This window comes from Arvicola amphibius, chromosome 12, assembly GCF_903992535.2.
Source record: "Arvicola amphibius chromosome 12, mArvAmp1.2, whole genome shotgun sequence".
Classification (NCBI taxonomy): domain Eukaryota; kingdom Metazoa; phylum Chordata; class Mammalia; order Rodentia; family Cricetidae; genus Arvicola; species Arvicola amphibius.
Genome location: NC_052058.2, coordinates 138,981,286 through 139,002,222, shown reverse-complemented (window position 1 = coordinate 139,002,222; position 20,937 = coordinate 138,981,286). Strand labels below are relative to the sequence as shown.

The window sequence follows — 20,937 nt, the reverse complement described above, 5'->3', positions numbered from 1 at the left end:
CAGTTACATAAAAAGTTTCAAGGCTAGTCTGTGCTACATGAGACTCAGTCTCAAAAACACACTAAAGAAAGAAATAAAAGGAACCCACACAGGAAGAAGAGAAGAATAAATAAGTACATGTCCATTTTTCCTCTAGTTCTGACAAGACTAAAACTTCTGCCAGGTTTGTCTGTTCTAGTACTTACAAACATTTCTGTGTCTAATTAAAATTGGAAATTTAGTTATAAATGAAGCAGATGGATAAAGTCTTTATTTCATTTTTTAAATATGGAAGTTAAGTAAAAGTTTCATAGAACAATGTGATAAAAAGCATAAGAATTCCAACTTCCAGATGGACTAGTAAGTTCCTGTGGAGAAAGCCCATGATGCTCGGAGACACAGAAAGAGAGCGACTGTGCACAGACGGACAGAGAGCACAGAAGACAGGCTATAAGCCATCTGTTGAGTTTATAAGAAGGAAGGAAGGAAGGAAGGAAGGAAGGAAGGAAGGAAGGAAGGAAGGAAGGAAGGAAGGAAGGAAGGGGAATTAGCTCATCACGATGTCATGTCCATTATGCAACTAGCAATCCAATGCACATGGCGTATGTGTTTCTGGAGCAATCTGCAATGGGAGATAAGCAAAGGTCACAGGTACCCATAATTCCAGCCTCAGGGGATCCAATGCCTCTTCTGGCCTCTGCAGGCACAAAGATACATGTGCTGTAAACATGTACACATACATAAAGTAAGTATTTTTAAGGGAAGGATATTTTTTCCAGTGCACTCAGCTACAGTTTAGTGGCAGGCCAGGTCTCTTTTCAATAGCAACAGTGCATTTTTAACCAAGTAAAGCTACTGTTCCATAGAAAGCTTTCGGCAAGTCCACAAGCTAGAACTGGTCAAACAAACTCTCAAGACAAGAGCCCTGCAGATGGTTACACGGGGCACGTAGTCTATGTCCCAGTGATCTTGAGCTACTTGATCTGTACCCCCGGCTGGCTTCACTTCTCCAGATCTTGCCATTCAAACAGTAATGTGCTCATAGCCGAGTCCACTGCAGAAACTACCCAAGAACATTTGCTTCCTGTTGTCAGAACACTAGTACAGTTTTAATATGAGGCTGAAGAAATAGCTATATAAATTAAGTCAAGAAAAAAGTTTACTATTTTCTGAGAAACCAAATTAATGTTGTGTTATGATTTCCTTATGCTTGGAAAGAAAGGGCAGCTATACAACTTAAAATTAGCTGTAGCCTTCAGAGGCATTTGGTTTGTTCCTTAATAAGACACTTCGGTTATTTTCCAGGAATTCTAGAATAATGGCTCATCTTCAAAGAAAAAGATTTGTCTAGCACTGTCCCTTTGGAAATTTGCCATTAGTAGTGCTAATTGTATAATCAGTACAATTCCTGTTAGATTTCTATATACGCCTGTACCATGCACTAGTCATGGCCCGTCTACCCTACTCACTCTGTCTTGACTGTGTTTTATTTTACACTCAATGGTATTCACACCTCTAATCTTCAGCTTGCAAATAATATTCATGTGGCATTTTATTGCATAGGTTCCACCCAAATCTGCAGCCTCTGAACAAGAGACTCAACATGGGCCAGATCTTAGACTTGGCCATGGTAAAGTTAGCAAGAGAAGCAGGAGGGGGTTGGGAAGGGAAGAAACATAAGTGCCACTTACTTTTCAAAGAAGTATCTGACGATCATCAGGAGAAGGGCATATGGAATCGTCATGTACAAATGGGATGCTTTAACAAAGACGAGCCCATCATGATCTTCAAGATCTGACCACTTTATTGTGGGAGGAAGCCAGAATTTCTCCAGCCAGAACCAGTCTTTAAACGTCTGAAACATTCTAGACAAATGAAGAAAAGAACGCATTAGACTCGTCAAATCAGCACTTAGAATTGTGATAATGTTGAGTGCTGTCCTTGAAAACACCTAAAGCGGGTTCTGAAAATAACAAAGGGAGTATACTAACTCCCATGGTCCTCTGCTGCATCTAACAAAGAAAATCTCATCCCGTGTTCCCAGAAGTGCTTGGAACTATGGACTGGAAAACTGAAGCTAAACACACTCTCCTTCATAGTTCAGGAAGCACACATGTGGGCAGTGCAGATATTTATTTTCCTCTAATATCACTTATGATATAGAAATGATTCAATAGGCTCTACAACTTCAAAGTATCGAAAGTCAATGCCCTGAAAGCTTCAATGTGTGTATAAAATTTGACTAGCACCCTAAAACATTCCCTGGGAAACAAGGGACGGAGTTCAAAGGAGGTCACGACTGCAATCTTTCTGTTTTTATTTTTATTTGGTGGTAGTAGGGATTGAACAAAGGACTTTATTCATGTTCGGCAAAGACTGTACAGTGAGATTCGTCCTCAGACTTCAGTCATGCTAGGCAAGGATTCTACAGTGAGATTCATTCTTAGCCCCCTTTTCACTTTGAAGCTAGTTCTTACTAAGTTGCATAGATCAGCCTTGTTCTCATTTTGTTGCTCAAGCAGGCCTTGAACCTTGATCCTTCTGCTTCAGCTTCCCAACAGCTAAGATTACGAATCCTTGCCATTGGGAATGGCCCTATGTTAATAATTATATCTATGGAAACTTGGTCATGGCTCCACATTAATAATTATATCTATGGGAACTCCATTATCTGTGAAGCACTGCGCTAGGTTCTGGGTGCACAGCAGTTAATAGATAAGACTTGATCTTAAGAACCAAACAGCATTGTAGGTAAGGCAAGTCTGACTAAAAATAAGTAACTTTAACACATATTTTTTTAGGTACCCATAAAAATTATCCAATTCCAAGGTGTTAGTTTTGTCTATCTTACTTTTTAAATTATATTATTAATACCTTAGAAGCCTGTTCTTTTTAATGAGAGACAGAAAGGGAGTGGCTCCAGAGGGGAGGGGAGGTGGAGAGTACCTGGGAGGAGCAGAGGGAGGGGAAACCATAATGAGCATATATTATTTGACTCTATTTAATTTTCAATCAAAGGAAAAGAAAAAAAGGAAAGAAACCAAACTAGAAAAGGAAGAAAAAACTACAAGGTTCTGAGAGGCAGGCCCAGCAAGAGGAAGTCCTAGAAAGATGACTGAACAGGAAGTTGAGTGAACTGGAGAAGGGTGAGCAGGAGAGGAGCAGAGCAACAGCAAGCAGCGCTGAAATGCAACTTGGATTCTGTTGCTTCCCTTTGCTGTTCTAACAACCAACCCGAGACATTTGTAACACAGAGTGTAAGCAAGCATCCCTCTCCAGCAGCAAGCATCCTCTCCAGCAGCAAGCATCCCTCTCCAGCAGCAAGCATCCCTCTCCAGTAGCAAGCATCCCTCTCCAGTAGGCAAGCATCCCTCTCCAGCAGCAAGCAGGCGGCTTTGCAAGGCACTGAACACCTGCTGGGCGAACCTCTCACCCCAACTCAAGTTCTGAAATTACTATGGGCTCAATCCCAAATCTGCTGTCTTCCTCTCAGGTCAGATGTCAGCCTCAAGCCCCAGGTTATTTGACTTGTGCTTTTTGACAACTAGCTACATACAAAACCCACCAGACTCAGGAAAGATGGACTTACATTGGTTTATTATCAATGATGCAGAGAGGACATGTATTGGACAAGGCATGTAGGAGGGACACTAAGCAGCTATGCTCTCCATGTTGAGATACTTGAAGCCCTTGGAAACCTACCCTCTATTCTTACTGAGACTTCACTGTGTAAGCACAATGAGGTCATTTGGCCACTGGAGAAGATTCAACCCTAAGCCCCCTGGCCCTTCCCAGAATTTGAAAGGTAGGACTGATGACCAAACCCTTGAATCCTGCTTTGGTCTTTCTTGGGTCTTTTTAATCCTGCCTAGTGCATCTACTATCCGTCAGCTCATTAGCATATAAGAGCATATTGCCATTTTAGAGATTTCAACAATTTCCTGTTTGCCAAGAAATGTGTACTTCATGACATCACCAGCATGTTTTGACCTCACTATTGAGGCTATGGCCATTTTGATCCTAGCATTTTGAAACTGAGACTGTTTTGATTTTTTTTCTATAAATATTAGCCAGGAACACAGGTCACACTGTCCTTAGATTTCACAGCCTTATGCCTAGTGTTGAGAGGGACACCAACCCAATCAGAATCACACCTACACAGCCACGCCCTTGGAGAAAAGTGACTTTGTTAATGTGATTATCATTCCACTATACTTTCTAACTGGAGCTGCCAAATCATGCAAATACAGTTGACTATTTCCACCAATACCTGTACTTTTCTGTTGGGGTTGGGGGCTGAAAAGAAGGAAGGGATGAGGGAGTGATGCTTGAATTCAGAAAGATCACAAACCCAGTCAGAGTTGATGTGTCTAAACCAGGGAAGGGTTGTGACAATTGATAATGCAGCTGGGGGTGGGCAGTGGTGACCAAATGCCAACAACCTATTTGGTAAGTAACTAAAGAGTCAAGCTTGGGTTGTAAAGACAAACATATCTTTGAAGAAGTTTGCCTTGGCAGCTTTATGGCATTATTAGCTGTGATAATAATAAAAATACCAGGGCTGGGAGCAAATAGCAATGCTGTAAGTTAGGTTTTTTCCAATATTGTTTAATAATCACTACATAAAATAAGTTGTTCGCTCCTATAACACAACTCAAAGCAACACAGATTTTTCTGTCTTGGGGAGAAGCAGCTTATAAATTACACAGGAGCAAATCCTTGCAGTGACCTCAGGGCTGTTGAAAACAATAGTAACTCTAATGACCAGTAATGCAAAATAAAGACAGCTAATGAAAGAGACAACGTAACAGAAGTCAGAAAGGATGCAGAAGACAGAACCTGAAAAACACGACTCGAACTTAGAAATAAAGCTAAATCAATCCATACAATGCACCTCTTTCTTGGGTGTTGCTACCAACATCAGTGACTACAGAATCAGGGATCTTAGAGCCCTTTGTTCATATCAAAGACAAGAAGGACTCAAATTATCTAAATGTAGGAGCCAGAGTTATACAACTCTTAGAATAAAATGTTGGCGTGAATCTTGGTGACCTTGTCTCAGGCCAGGCCTTTGGAGATGGCACCAAAAGCATAACAAGAGAAAAGGTAGATCAAAATAGATCACAATTAAAGTCTTCTGTGCATCAACAGATACCACCAAGAAAACGAGTAAAGAACCTACAGAACAGGGGAGAGTGTCTGAAAAAAAATGTGTCTAATAAGGGTGTCTTAGCCAGGGTTTCTATTGCTACAACAAAACACCATGACTAAAGAGCAAGTTGGGGAGGAAATTCGGGTTTACTAGGCTTACACTTCAGCATTGCTGTTCATCACTGAAGGAGGTCAGGACAGGAGCTCAAACAGGGCAGTATCCTGGAGGCAGGAGCTGATGCAGAGGTCATGGAAGGATGCTGCTTACTGGCTTGCTATCTCTGGCTTATTCACCCTAACCAGAGCCAGCAGTCCAGGGATGAGACCACCCACCATGGGCTGGGCCCTTCCCCATTGATCACTAATTGAGAAAATGCCTTACAGCTGGATCTCAGGGAGCATTTCCTCAACTGAGGGCTCCTTCCTCTCTGATGACTCTAGCTTGTGTCAAGTTGACAAACAAAACCACCCAGTACAAAGGGATTAACATTCGAATATACAAAAATCGCTTACAACCCACTAATACAAGACAAATAGCCCATCTTTGTAAAGGTATCTGAATAAACAGTTTACACCTGAGACACACACCTGACCATAAGCACAAGAAGAAATGTTCGATATTATTGGCCATGAAAGAAAAAACAAACTCAGTCACTTCCCAGCATTGGGTGTGATGATGAAGCCTGATAAACACTGATAGGCCACAGAGAGATCGGAGCCCCCAGCACTGCTCCCGCGTGTGCTCCAAGGGGGTGCTGATGGGGAAGACAGTCTTTAGAAGGTCAGAGAGGAGTGCATGTGACCTGCAGTCACTCCCAGATAGTGGGAGTCTACTCTGATCCTCCAAGTCATTGAGCCATTTCAGGCTTTTAGCTGGAAAGAAATCATATTCTCCTGGCTCTTAAAGATACAACCTGCACTAGCTGTAAACACAACTCTGGCAGCCTTCAGAGTAACAGCGTCACCTCCTCTCTGACCCTCGTGTACTTGGCAGTTCACTTTGAGGGTAAGACAGTACTCATCCCCATAGAAAACATAAACATTCACTACCATATGTATCAGCAATACTGTCAAAATGGGAGCCGGTGGGGACACCTCTATTCATTAGCATGAGGATGTAAGCGGGCATCCTCCATCTGAGGCCTTCCTGGGGATGTCCAGGCCTGCAGCAGCCAGTGCTATCCTTAACTGCTATCCTGCATGATGTAGGAGTGTTTCTATCTATCCGCTGTTTCATTGGTTAATTAATAAAGAAACTGCTTGGCCTGATAGGTTAGAACATAGGTGGGTGTGAGTAGACAGAACAGATGCTGGGAGTGAGGCCAGATGCCTTGGGCAATTGCCCTGTCTCTCCTCTCTGGGACAGCTGCGATGGAGCCAGCCGCCAGGTCAGACATGCTGAATCTTTCCCCGGTAAGACACCACTGTGGGTGCTACACAGATTATTAGAAATGGGGTTAAGCAAGATGTGAGAATTAGATAATAAGAGGTGTTGTTATTTCGGGGCATAAGCTAGGAAGGCGGCCGGGAGCCGGGCGGGAATGCAGCCCACCGCAGCACCTCACTACACTGCATAAGCTACTGCAGCCCCAAAAATGCAGTTGCTATTTCTCAGTCCCATGGCCTGCCTCATTTCCTGGTTCCACTGTCATCCAAATCTGGCTCCTTCAGGAATATGAGTCATCTCCAATAATGCCATTTGTGTAAGACACCAACAAACAGGTAAATTCTCCCATCTGTGGCCAAGATCCCAGAGCCAGCTGGCAGCATCTCCCACACCCTCCTTTAGTAGAGCTGAAAGTTCCAATCTGGCTGTGAGTCTTAAATTTGGTGTCTGCAGTAGGGATTTCCTCAACACACTACATGGAGAAGCAAGAATAAGCAAGGACCCCCTGCGTAACTGAGGGGGACAGGCCAGCTAGCATTTGTCCAGTTTATGGTCCCATCATACTGATAGGAGGATCCTGACAGCCCTTACCCCTGTTTCTTCTTCCACTTTGCCCCTGCTGTGTCTGTCTCTAATCTGATAGTGGTTGTCACGACCACTATGTACGGTCTGAGTCTCGTTTCTGTATTTTGTTCAGTGTAAGAGGTTGCTGGATCCCGACACGGCATTTTATAAAGATCCTTGATAACAACTTGACTACTGCCTGCTGCACAAGGAGAAGAAAGAGAACTGCACTGGATAACCGCTACAATAGTTCACACCATTGATACCTGAGCGGAAAGGACAGCGGCAAACTATTGAAGTAGGAAGTCATCTGTGTTAAACCTTCCTATGCTACTGCTCTAAAAAGAAAGGCAGGGCTGGCAAGGTGGCTCAGCCGTAAAGGCTCCTGCCACACAAACATGGTGACCTGAGTTAAATCCCCAAAACCTGTATAAAAATGGAGAGAGGAGCCAGGACCTCTGCAGGTTTGGGCACGAGTCTGGGACCTCCAAGGGAGTAGGCAAGAACCAGAAACCTCTGCAGGACCGACATGAGTCTGGGACTTCTGAGGGAGTAGGCCTGAGCCAGGACCTCTGTAGGTCCAGGCTTCAATCTTGGAGCTCCGAGGGAGTAGGCAGGAACCAGAAAATATTCAATCACCATAGAAGGACAAAACAAGATGTTCCGTGACAAAATCAGATTTAACCAATACTTAGTCACAAACCCAGCCCTACACAAAGTACTAGGAGGAAAACTCCAACCCAAGGAAGTTGGTTACATCAACAAAAACACAGACAATTGATAACCTCACAACAGCAAATCCCAAAGAAGGGAAAAAAAATTAACATCACCAATAACAAAAACTAAATTAACAGGAGATAGCAATCACTGGTCATTAATATCCCTTAATATAAATGGACTCAACTTACCTATAAAAGACACAGGCTAACAGATTGGATACAAAAACAGAATCATCTTTCTTCTGCATACAAGAAACACACCTCAACCTCAAAGACAGACATCACCTTAGAGTGAATGGTTGGGAAATTTTTTTCCAATCAAATGGACCTAAGAAACAAGCTGGTATCGCTATCCTAATACCTAACAAAATAGACTTCAAACTAAAATCAACCAAAAGAAACAAAGAAGGACATCTCATATTAGTCACAGGAAAAATTCAATGAAAATGACCACACAATATACCCAAATTTATAAAAGCAGTGTTAAGAGGAAAGTTCATAGCACTAAATGCCTACATAAAGAAGCTGGAAAAATCCCACGCTAGTGAATTAACAGAACATTTGAAAACCTTAGAACAAAAAGAAGCAAAATCACCCAAGAGAACTAGATGGCAGGAAATAATCAAATTGGGAGCTAAAATCAACAAAATAGAAACAAAGAAAACAATACAAAGAATGAGACAAAGAGTTGGTTCTTCGAGAAAAATCAACAAAATAGACAAACTTTTATCCAAACTAACCAAAAGGCAGAGAGAGAATATCCAAATTAACAAAATCAGAAATGAAAAGGGGAACATAACAACAGACATGGAGGAAATACAGAGAATTATCAGGTCATATTTCAAAAACCTGTACTCCACAAAATTGGAAAACTTAAAGGAAATGGACAACTTTCTGAATAAATATCACTTACCAAAATTAAATCAAGGCCAGGTAAGCAAATTAAACAGACCTATTAACTGCTGAAGAAATAGAAACAGTCATCAAAAGTCTCCCAACCAAAAGAATACCAGAACCAGATGGTTTCAGCTCAGAATTCTACAAGATTTTCAAAGAACTAAGACCAATACTCCTCAAATTGTTCCACAAAATAGAAACAGAAGGAACATTGCCAAACTCTTTTTATGAGGTTACAGTTACCCTAATACCCAACCACATAAAGACATTACTAAGAAAGAGAATTACAGACCAATCTCACTCATGAACATTGATGGAAAATACTAAATAAAAATACTGGCAAATCAAATCCAAGAACACATCAGAATCACCATCCACCATGATCAAGTCGGCTTCATCCCAGAGATTCAGGGATGGTTCAACATATGAAAATATGTCAATGAAATTCACCATATGAACAACTGAAAAAAAACCCACATGATCATCTCATTAGATGCTGAAAAAGCCTTCAACAAAATACAACATCTCTTTATGATAAAGGTCTTGGAGAGAGCGGGGACACAAGGAACATACCTAAACATAATAAAGGCAATATATAGCAAGCCAACAGCCAACATCAAACTAAATGGAGAGAAACTCACAGTGATCCCACTGAAATCAGGAACAAGACAAGGCTGTCCACTCTCTCCAATCTATTCAATATAGTTCTTGAAGTTCTAGCTAGAGCAATATGATAACAAAAGGAGATCAAGGGGATACAAATTGGAAAAGAAGAAGTTAAACTCTTAGTATTTGCTGATGATATAATAGTTTACATAAGTGACCCCAAAATTTCTACCAAGAAACTTCTAAAATTTATAAACACCTTCATAGCAGCATAAAAGATTAATTTAAAAAAACAGTGGGCCCTCTTTTACACAGATAATAAATGGGCTGAGAAAGAAATCAGAGAAACATCACCCTTGACAATAGTCACAAGTAGCATAAGATATCTTGGAGTAACTCTAACCAAACAAGTGGAAGACTTGTATGACAAGAACTTTAAATATTTGAAGAAAGAAATTGAAGAAGACACCAGAAAAATTGAAAGATCTCCTATGTTCTTGGGTAGGTAGAATTAACATAGTAAAAATGGTAATCATACCAAAAGCAATCTACAGATTCAATGCAGTGCCCATCAAAATTCCAGCAGAATTCTTCACAGATCTCGAAAGAACAGTATTCAACTTCATATGGAAAAGCAAAAGACCCAGAACAGCCAAAACAATCCTGTACAATAAAGGAACTTCTGGAGGCATCACAATCCCTGACTTCAAACTCTACTACAGAGCTACAGTACTGAAAACAGCCTGGTATTGGCATAAAAACAGACAGGAGGACCAATGGAACCAAATAGAAGACCTGGATATTAATCCACACACTTTTGAACACCTGATTTTTGACAAAGAAGCAAGAAATTTAATGGAAAAAAAACATATTTATCAAGTGGTGCTGGCATAATTGAATATCAACATGTAGAAGAATGAAAATAGATCCATATCTATCACCATGCACAAAATTCAAGTCCAACTGCATCAAAGACTTCAACATAAAGCCAGCCAAACTGAACCTCATAGATGAGAAAGTGGGAAGTATACTTGAACGCATTGGCACAGGAGACCACTTCCTAAATATAACCCCAATAGCACAGACACTGAGAGACAATTACTAAATGGGACCTCCTGTAACTGAAAAGCTTCTGTAAAGCAAAGGACACGGTCAACAAGACAAAACAACAGCCTACAGAATGAGAAAAGATCTTCACTAACCCCACATCAGACAAGGTCTGATCTCCAAAATATACAAAGAACTCATGAAAGAATCAAAAAGAACAATAATTCAATAAAAAATGGAGTAGAGACCTAAACAGAGAATTCTCCACAGAGGAATCTAAAATGGCTGAAAAACACTTAAGGAAATGCTCAACATCTTTAGTCATCAGAGAAATGCAAATCAAAACAACTCTGAGATTCCATCTTACACCTGTAAGAACGGCCAAGATCAAAAACACTGATGACAACTTATGCTGGAGAGGTTGTGGGGTAAAGGGAACACTCTGGCATTGCTGGTGGGAGTACAAGCTGGTATAGGCCCTTTGGATATCAGTGTGGTGATTTCTCAGGAAATTAGGAAACAACCTTCCTCAAGACCCAGTAATACCACTTTTGGGTATATATCCAAAGGATGCTCAACTGTGCCACAAGGACATGTGCTCAACTATGTTCACAGCAGCATTGTTTGTCATAGCCAGAACCTGGAAACAACCTAAATGCCCTCAACCAAAGAATGGATAAGGAAAACGTGGTACATTTACACAATGGAATACTATACAGCAGAAAATATAATGACATCTTTGAAATTTGCAGGCAAATGGATGGATCTAGAAAACATATTGAGTGAGGTAACCCAGACTCAGAAAGACAAATTCATTATGTACTCACTCATAAGTTGTTTTTAAACATAAAGCAAAGAAAACCAAGCTACAAATCACAATCCCAGAGAACCTAGACAACAATGAGGACTCTAAGAGAGACATACATGGATCTACTGTACATGGGAAGGAGAAAAAGACAAGCTCTTCTGAGTAAATTGAGAGCATGGGGACTTTGGGAGAGAGTTGAAGGGGAGGGAAGAGGCAGGGAGGGGCTCAATAAAATCAATAAAAAAACGTGACGAGAGAAAATCGACTCTCTGAAGTTATCCTCTTCCACACATGTGCTATGTCAAGTGTACACACACATTCATACATCATACATACCTACACACATACAGTTATCATAAATAAAAACAAGAGAGAGAGAGAGAGAGAGAGCAAGAAAGAAAGGGGAAGGGAGGGAGGGAGGGAGGGAGGGAGGGAAGGAGAGAGAGGGAGGAGGGAGGAGGGAGGGAGGGAGGGAAGGAGGGAGGGAGGGAGGGAGGGAGGAAGGGAGGGAGGGAGGGAGGGAGGGAGGGAGGGAGGGAGGGAGGGAGGGAAGGAAGGAGAGAGGGAAAAATCACAATGGTTATCCTGTTACTTAGGGCTCCTGACTGTGATCCACTGACTTTTTAGTGGTTCTGAGATGATACTGACTCCTACACTAAGATCTTATACTCTTTTAGATTAACTCTAGACTTTCTGGAAGTTTATAAAAAACAAAAACTGTTAAAACAGGGTCCTGTCTACTCTAGATTTTCAGACAGGTGGCAAGACTATGGCTTGAGCTCTGGAGTTCAAGGTCAGCCCGGGCAACACAGACAGACCCTGCTTCAAGATACAAAGCCAAATGAATAAACCCAATTGACAGTTCTTCAGCATGTCTGTCTGTAAGTCTCCCAGAAGCCGGTACATGTATTACTACTTAGTCACTCCAAGTTCCTCGTCATCTGGGCATCCAGTGAGGTTACAGCTGGACAGGTTCTCCAGGAGAGAATGTCTGCTACCCGGCAAGGGACACATCTACAGTCTACACAGAGCTGCCCCATTCCGACACTCTAGAACTGGGAGCTACTGCCTGAAGCTAGAGAGCATTTTAGAGCAAGAGGAGTGATTGATTATATAGTTAAAATGACATTTAAGTTAATTATCTACAAGCAACTTCAGCCTTATAACCACAAAACAATCCTTACAATTTGGGTCTAGTGTCAGGGTAAACGTGTCTGTCTACATTACTGATGTGAGTTTTCTTTGGAACTAATGCTACAAACTCAGCCTAGGAAGTGGTTATGCCTTTAAGATTATGCACAAATCAGCCCTTTGCTTCCTGCGAACCATCCTGGAGAAGCTACTGTAGAATTGAACTCTCAAAGCACTGGAAGTCATGGCTACTGTGAGCAAACAAGGAAGACCATGCACATGACACAAGCACTCAACCCTAAAGGACACTGACTGTGATTGTTAATGTGCATGTGGGACACACACAACACGGCATACACACAACACAGCATACACACAACACAGCATACACACAACATGGCATATATACATGCACACACACAATACCAACAAAAAACACAACTGTAACTGCTTTAGCTTATAGCTATTGAAAAACATAGGAGAAAATAAAAACAGGAGGAGGGGAGACCTCCCATACTTCCTATAGAGAAGTAATAATTTACACAAATGGAAAAACAATTTAAAGCAATTTTCTTAGAACACATTGGCAATTATACCTATTTAAAGCCTCAAGGAATTTCAGTACAATACAAAGCCAAATTTCAGAATATATATGACAAAAATGTGGTATCACCTAAAGATGCCCTTGATGGGTATTGAGATGTCCCCAATTAGGCATTCGTTTTATCTTACTCCCAAACTTCCGCTCCCGGCCCAGATTACCTGGGCATGTAGCTGCAAGTCAGGTGATAAACTGAAGTTGTTCCCATAAATTCCAAAACTTAATGTGCCATGAGCCAGCTACCACTTTCTGTCAGGGACATTCTATGAATCATTATTTATCATGTGATTTTTTTTCCCAGAAAATCTCACAAGCCACTGAACCTTGTGTTCAATTAACCTCAGTTAGTACCTGGAGTCTGTGTGGAGTCAAGTTCTTTCCAGGAGAGAGCGATTCTCTAGAGCTCTTTTCTTCAAGCTGTGTCAAATGACCTCATAAAATACCTGGCAACGACTCTGCTTCTTAGAAAGGCTCTGGGCAGAATTCCCATCTGCTGCTGTGTGAAGGACTCCACCCGGGCAAGGTTCCCTAGAGTCCTATTGTGCACAATGCCGTTAGCCTATCTGGAGCCCCACTTCTCCCTGCTGAGTTGCCTGAAGCTAACTAAGATGCTGTAGGATTCCCCTGGATGATGATAGCTTTGTTACTTCTCTGGTCACCTTGTGCCTGCCCTGATGTGGGGTTCACCTTTGTATGCTGTGAATACCACTGGTGAATAAAGAAACTGCCTTGGCCTGTTGATAGGGCAGAACTTAGGTAGGCAGGGAAAACTAAACTGAATGCTGGGAGAAAGGAGGCAGAGTGGAGGAGAAATCATCTAGCCCAGGTAAGCCACAGCCACATGCCGATACACAGATTAATAGAAATTGGTTAAATTAATATGTAAGAGCTAGCAGATAAGAAGTTAGAGCTAATAGTCCAAGCAGTAATTTAATTAATACAGTTTCTGTGTGATTATTTCCCAGCTGAACAGCCAGGAACCAACAAGTGGCCCCTTCCTACTACACTGCCCTCCGTACTCTGGGATCCTGTGATAGAGAGTGGGTCTGGTCTCCTATCCTTGGGTGAAAGAACAGGTCTTTGTAGCTTTAGAACACATGCATTCCTTCTGCCTAGAATGTTCTTCCCACGTGCATTTCTTCCACTCATCCTGTCTATCAACTCTCTCTTACGTTTCAAGAAGGCCTCCATCCAAAATTTCCAGGACCCCTCTGCCATGCTGGCCCAAAGCTAGATAAAGGAAGGATGCCTATGAGATGCTGTGATTGCTCTCTGCTTCCCCCAACCCACAGCCCTTATCAAATTTGTAACTGCCTATTCAAACACTGATTGGAGTTTGAATCTAACTGCCTTCCTATGTCCCAAGAGCCGCAAGAGCAGAAGGTACCCTCTAGTGGCCCACAGTAGCTCCCAGAACTTTAAACACAGCTAGCGAATGACCATCACTTATCAGGGGAAGTAGAATAACAGAGTGGCCAGTCTTGGGGACTTCAGAGCCAGTGGGAGCACAGTCTGGTTTTGACAGTACACTAGCCATGCGCCTCTGGACAAGACCTGCTCTCAGTCCGCCATCTACGAAATGGGAGTAGAACTGCATCTCTGTAGGGCTGTGAGAACGAGTCAGCGGCAAACACGTGTGAACCTGTTTACAGGTCTGGGAAATGATAAACCGTAATCAGTTAGTGGACTGGCTGGCTTTGTGTTAACTTGACGCAAGCTGGAGTCATCAGAGAGGAAGGAGCTGCAGTTGAGGAAATGCCTCCATGAGACCCAGCTGTAAGGCACTATCTCAATTAGTGATGGAGGGGGGCAGGCTCAGCCCATGGTGGGTGATGTCATCTCTGGGCTGGTGGTCCTCGGTTCTAGGAGAAAGCGGGCTGAGCAAGCCAGAGAAGCAAGCCAGTAAGCAGCTCCTCTCCATGACCTCTGCATCAGTTTCTGCTTCCAGGTTCCTGCCTTGTTTGAGTTGCTGTCCTGACTTTTTCTTTAAGTGATGAGCAGGGATGTGGAAGTGTGAGCCAAGCAAACCCTCTCCTCCCAACTTGCTTTTTGGTTGTGGTGTTTCATCGCAGCAACAGAAACCCTGACGAAAACAATTATTAAGTGCCATGACGTTATCCTGGAACAAGAGGAACTAAGTGAGCATCCACATCCTGAAGTGAATAACTGGTATCTGTGAAATTAGAAATTATTTAAATAACATTTGTGCTGTTGCTCATACAGTAACACTCATATTTATTTGTTAATGGTGAAACATAAATTATACCACCTTCTTGGAAATTAAATAATTTTAAACCTCTAAAATGTTGAAGCCTTGCCTAGGAATATACGTTAAGAATTGATCTTACATAAAAGATTAAACATAAGACATAAAAATTGTCTTATTTTTCCCCTACTGTTGTTCAAATCAATGACCTTCTGCATACTAAGAAGTCTTACTTATATGGCTGAAGTCCACACCCAACTCCAAAATTTTTCTTTAAAAAAATTATTAAAACTATATATCTAAATAACTTCAGTGTTAATAATATTAGGCTTTTTGGGGTTTTGTTGTTGTTTTGGTGGGGTTGTTTTGTCATGATAAGGTGTGTCTCTGTAGCTTTGGAGCCTATCCTGGAACTAGCTTTGTAGACCAGGCTGGCCTCGAACTCACAGAGATCCACCTGTCTCTGCCTCCCAAGTGCTAGGATTAAAGGCGTGCGCCACCACCACCCAGCATAATATTAGGCCTTTTTAAAGAAAAAATAGTTAGTTGGCAAGATGGCTCTGATGATAAAAGTGCTTTCTGTGTAGGTCCTAATGATTTTCCTGAAACCCAGGGTGGCAGGAGAATCAACACCTGAAATTCAGAGTTTGACCACCACATGAGTGCTGTGGTGGAATGTGTGTTCCCACACAAACCCTGACACAACACACACACAGACACACAGACACACACACACAGACCCTGGCACCACAAACATACACACAGACCCTAGCATCACACACACATACACACATACACACAGACCCTGGCAATACACACAGACCCTGGCACCACAAACACACACACATACACACACAGACCCTAGCATTACACATACACACACACACACACACAGACCCTGGCATCAGAAACACACAAACACACACACACACACACAATGGTTTTTTTTAAAACAAATTTGAAAATTACATTTACATGTCTGTGTGCACGCGTGTGCACACATGTCCACTCATGCCACTGTGCGTGTGTGGAGCCCAGAGGATATTCTTCAATCAAGAATCTCTCTTTCCACCGTGGGAGTTCTGGGGGTCAAGCTCAGGTCTTCAGGTTTATATGGTGAGTCTCTTTACCCAGTGAAACAATGCAAAAATGTCTCCATTTGTTGCTGTTGGCTTAGTATTTGAATTATTTCTCATTGGTTTATTGAAGGGTTCAAATGAAAGTCTTGTTTTATTGCTTCATCTGAGGAACCCGGCAGCTGGTACTTTCATGGGCATCCAGTTCCCTGACTAATGCAGCCACTAAGAGGATCCGTCTCACATGAATATTTTTACAAGATGCTAACTTTTAAAGTAAATGTTTCATTTACAGAAATGAAAGGTTGACTTGAATAAGCCATGTTGGTTACCTATGTAAGAATGTGTCACATCCCTTTCATACACATAGAGTTAATGACTACTGAAATCTTGTGTTCTAATGAGATTAGAACAAAGAAAATGTAAAGTGTGTTTCCTTACTAACCTGGACAACATTCTCCTGGGATCTACCTACAAACCAATGATTAAAGTCATAACAAGGACCTGAAGTTCAAGAGACTGTTTCCCAAACAGTCCTCCTGCGGGTCTTCCTCCTATCTGCTTGGACTCATTCCTGCCCTGTCATTAACTGGCCAGCAAAGTCCACTCAGGACTGAGGGAGATAAGTGAGCCATAGACTGAAGACAGGAATAGAAATCTGCAGAAAACAGGCACGAAGGAACCGGCTGTGGGCAAAACCAAGTTCCAGAGCAGAGCAGGCTCAGAAGGACGTAAATACCACAGTTCAAAGACAAGACGAGCAGAGTGACTCTGAGCAGGTTCTGGGCCGGCAGTTCTGCTTTCGGGGCAGAGCCTCATTAATGACTCTTGTCTTCTGCTGTTCACTCCAGGAGGACTAAACTGTAGACTAGCACCTGGGCAGCCGGACAGTGGTGCTAGGGCATTAGCATATCCCAGTCTAAAGACAGCATCTTGTCAGCATTTTCTTTCCCACACCTCGTCCCTCTCTAGCAGGCCCTCCCTTGCCCCGTGAGTCATATCTACTTCGCAGATCATCCTGTTATTAGGCTCTGGCACAGAGAGTGGGTCAGGCAATGCAAGGGACCAGGAACCTGCTGCCGGTGACTCACACGGGGCCAAAGGTGAGTCACCCGGCTCTGCCTTCGTTCTCCAACCTGAGAGACTCAGATCTACTTAATGTTTTATCCTCAGAGATCCCGGTGTGCGCTCGAGGCTGTTTCCCTTCTTTTAGGTGAGAAGGAACTCAGGCAGTAAGGCTACCATATAAAAGGCAAGTTGATAACATGAAAAGTAGCAAACAAGCCAACAATAATAAAACTGTTTGACACACAACCTCAAACAACTCACTGTCTTTCTTTCATAGAACCTACAAATTAAAGAGAGTTAAACTCTAAATGTGAATTCCCCCACCCCAGGGGAAATATAGTTTTCGGGCCAGACCTGTCATTGAATAACTGAGTAAACCTGAGCAGCCCCATCTCTCTGAACTCTCATTTGCTCACCTGCTTAATGGGGTTAAGACTACGATTGCAAAGACCTAGTGCAGGACCACAGGTGATTACCTATGCAGACAGGCCTGGACACACTAAAGTACAGGATGAATGTTACCTATACACCGGCAGCCGACTGTTCTAACCTACTGAATATGAGAGAGAATCAGCTGTAAGTTTAGTTAAATACTAAGATTAGACACTAAATTTAACAAGATTCTCAAGCAGAATGATGGGACACCCCAGTTCTCCATATCTCTCAGGCTGGGAATGGATGGCTGATTTTACATTCTTCTTACAGTAGGGAAGCCTACATAATGGGTACCAGCTGTGTTAAGCAAAAAAAAAAACAAACCTGGGCTCAAGTCCTGGAGAGACCGCACATCACAGTGTAGTAAAGTTTCGACCCTTCTGATCAGTGGACTTATTGAGGAGGGGTGCTCAGACCTCTCCCCCCAGCAAACTGGAGTTGACTTGTCAGGAACCAAGGCCCAATAGCATCTTAGAAACACGAACACGGAAACTTGATGGCCACTTTTACCTCTTCCTAGCTCTACAACCTAACACAAGTGACATTTCCTGAGTTTTGAATTACTCATCCATAAGATGAATGCAACTGTGTCTATTTTGTAAGATGTGGGTCAGGACTGCAGACAAGGCCACCTGTCTAAATCACTTAGTGTAATGCCTGCCATGTAAGCATCCTATCTCGGGGTAGCGCCTGGTTGATGTACTAAGTGCCCAGTAAACTGTAGGGGTCAGTATTGTAGTCACTCCCACCCTTCCTCAACAATGGCACTGTGGCCTGCCCAATGGCACAAAGGCCAGCCACCATCTCTGGTCTGGGGAGTAACCAGGCCCGAGTTTAAGCCAACCATATCAACTTTTGAATGACTTTCTAGTCACATGCTGTCAATGGCAAGAAGACATTTCATATCATGGGAATTGTCTTGGGCAGTGTCACCAAATGCATCCCTTTATAAAAGAGACAAGGACCCAGAAGCAGATGTAGGGGCACACCTTGATCAAGCAGGAATAGCAGCATCTGATGTCAGATCTCTTCCTGTGTAGGAAGCTGAGTCATTTTCAGGGACTGGATTACTGAGGCACTCTGATGAAGTAAGACCCAGTTTTAATATTTTAAAATACGGGCTTATGCCGGGCGGTGGTGGTGCACGCCTTTAATCCCAGCACTCGGGAGGCAGAGGCAGGCGGATCTCTGTGAGTTCGAGGCCAGCCTGGTCTACAAGTGCTAGGTCCAGGACAGGCTCTAAAAAAGCTGCAGAGAAACCCTGTCTTGAAAAACTAAAAAAAAAGAAAAAAGAAAAGAAAAAAAATAAAATACGGGCTTATGCAATGCTTAAAGGCAGGGTTTCCTGCTGTACAGCCTGCTGTCCTGCCTGCTGTCCCTGCGGAGTGAGGGGCCCCCTGGAAAGGAACAAGATGGCAGACTCTAGTTAGCTCTGACTGAGGATGTGGAGGGTGTGGACCCAAGAGGGAAGGCAGGAAAAAGAGAAGGGGGTGGAGGGGACAGATCCACGGTTTCAACTGCTTTCTTCTTGGTCTGCTAAATCATAATAAAGTTAGAAAATGAAAAATATGATTTTCTTCTGACCCCAATCTCTGGCATTGGGCCAAGGGACTGGGCTTCTGCTGGGACAGGGGAGGACCTGCCATTTACTTCCCTCCCTTGGCCAGGCAGCTGCTGCCTCCATCAGTGGCCCCGGCCATTAGTATTTATTTGCCAAGTGAAAATAAGAAGACATGCTTAGAAAGAGTTCCTCCCCTCCCAGCCTAGTTTTAATGCAAGAATTCACTTAAGGAAGAGAAAATGCTCAGATTTTAAGAAGGTACAGACAAAGAGGGACAGGATATAAATGTTAGGGTGCTCCAAATAGCCTGGCGTATAGTTGATGTGTTTCCTGGCTCAGTACTCTTGGGAAAGGTCAGATCTATGGCTTTAAGTTTAAAGAGACTTTGCATACAAAAGTGTGAGAAAAAAAGCGCCTGGGTATTCTGTTTAAAAACAACCTATTACTTAAGAAATAAATGTTTCTCTGGGTTGCCAGAATTTCTAAGTATGCACTTACTTATTTTTTTCAAAAAGGAATCCTTCAATTTTATTAACATACATTTATATAATTTCTGTTTCATCTCTCTGTGGTCTGCCTATTAATGAAAATCAGCTGGCACAAATGGGGATAATGCTGGGCTAACAAAGAGAATTCCCAGTTCAGCAATCCTGAACTTTATCAAGGCCCCTTCCCGGGGGAGCAGGCAACACAGCACTGTGATGTTCTCATTACCACTCCATCAATACTGACTGGAGTCTAGAGGTCCCTATGTTTTCTTTTCAAAATTTATTTTTGGACTGAAGGTATATAGCTTATAGATAGCACATGTGCTTAGCATGTGTAAAGGCCTCAATTTCATCCCCAGAATTCAAAAGAATCTACTAAAATAAAAGTGCTTCTTTAAACAAACACTGAGGACTTGAGGAGCAGCCCAATGTGGAAGAACACTCACACCCAGCGAGAACTGCGAGTCCAGTCCCAGCTCTCCAGCAGGCAACTCACAACACCTGCAAGAATCCAGTGCTCTTTTCTGGCCTTGATGCCCTTGTGTGTGTACACATTGTACACACACACACACACACACGCACACACACACACGTATACATGCCATTAAAAATAAAGTAAGGCCAGGCAGTGGTGGCGTACACCTTTAATCCCAGCAATTGGAAGGCAGAAGTAGGCAAATCTCAGTGAGTTGGAGGCCAGCCTGATCTAGAAAGCGAGTTGCAGGACAGCCAAGACTGTTATACAGAGAAACTCTGTCTCTAAAAACCAAAATATAATAGATGAATAAATAAATAAAATCACAAACTTACTGAGTGTCCTTGAATTTCTTTTTCTGCCCAAATAAAGAGTTGGCAGGAGAGTGAAGACAAAAGACTCCTGTCAGTTTTGCAGAGAAGGGACCTGTGTGAAACCCTTCTAGGGCTGGTCTTCCTCCCGGAAGCTACATCATCTCATATTCCCAGGCCGAGGGATAGCCATAAGAAAATGGCTGGGGGGGGGGCGGCTGGAGAGATGGCTCAGGGGTTAAGAGCATTGCCTGCTCTTCCAAAGGTCATGAGTTCAATTCCCAGCAACCACATGGTGGCTCACAACCATCTGTAATGAGGTCTGCTGCCCTCTTCTGGCCTGCAGACACAAACAGAGTATTGTATACATAATAAATAAATAAATTAATTAAAAAAAAAAGAAAAGAAAATGGCTGGGGGAGAGAAG

The 20,937-nt window shown here is 42.6% G+C and overlaps 1 protein-coding gene across 1 annotated transcript in view; it reads right to left on the bottom strand.

The window, feature by feature from the left end:
• Positions 1 to 20,937, bottom strand: part of Cers3 (ceramide synthase 3) — a 97,973-nt gene that overhangs the window by 56,372 nt on the left and 20,664 nt on the right. Inside the window, 1 exon segment of the mRNA XM_038314047.1 lies at positions 1,671 to 1,844. Within this exon segment, the coding sequence (XP_038169975.1) occupies positions 1,671 to 1,843 (173 nt within the window). The 5' untranslated portion in view covers position 1,844.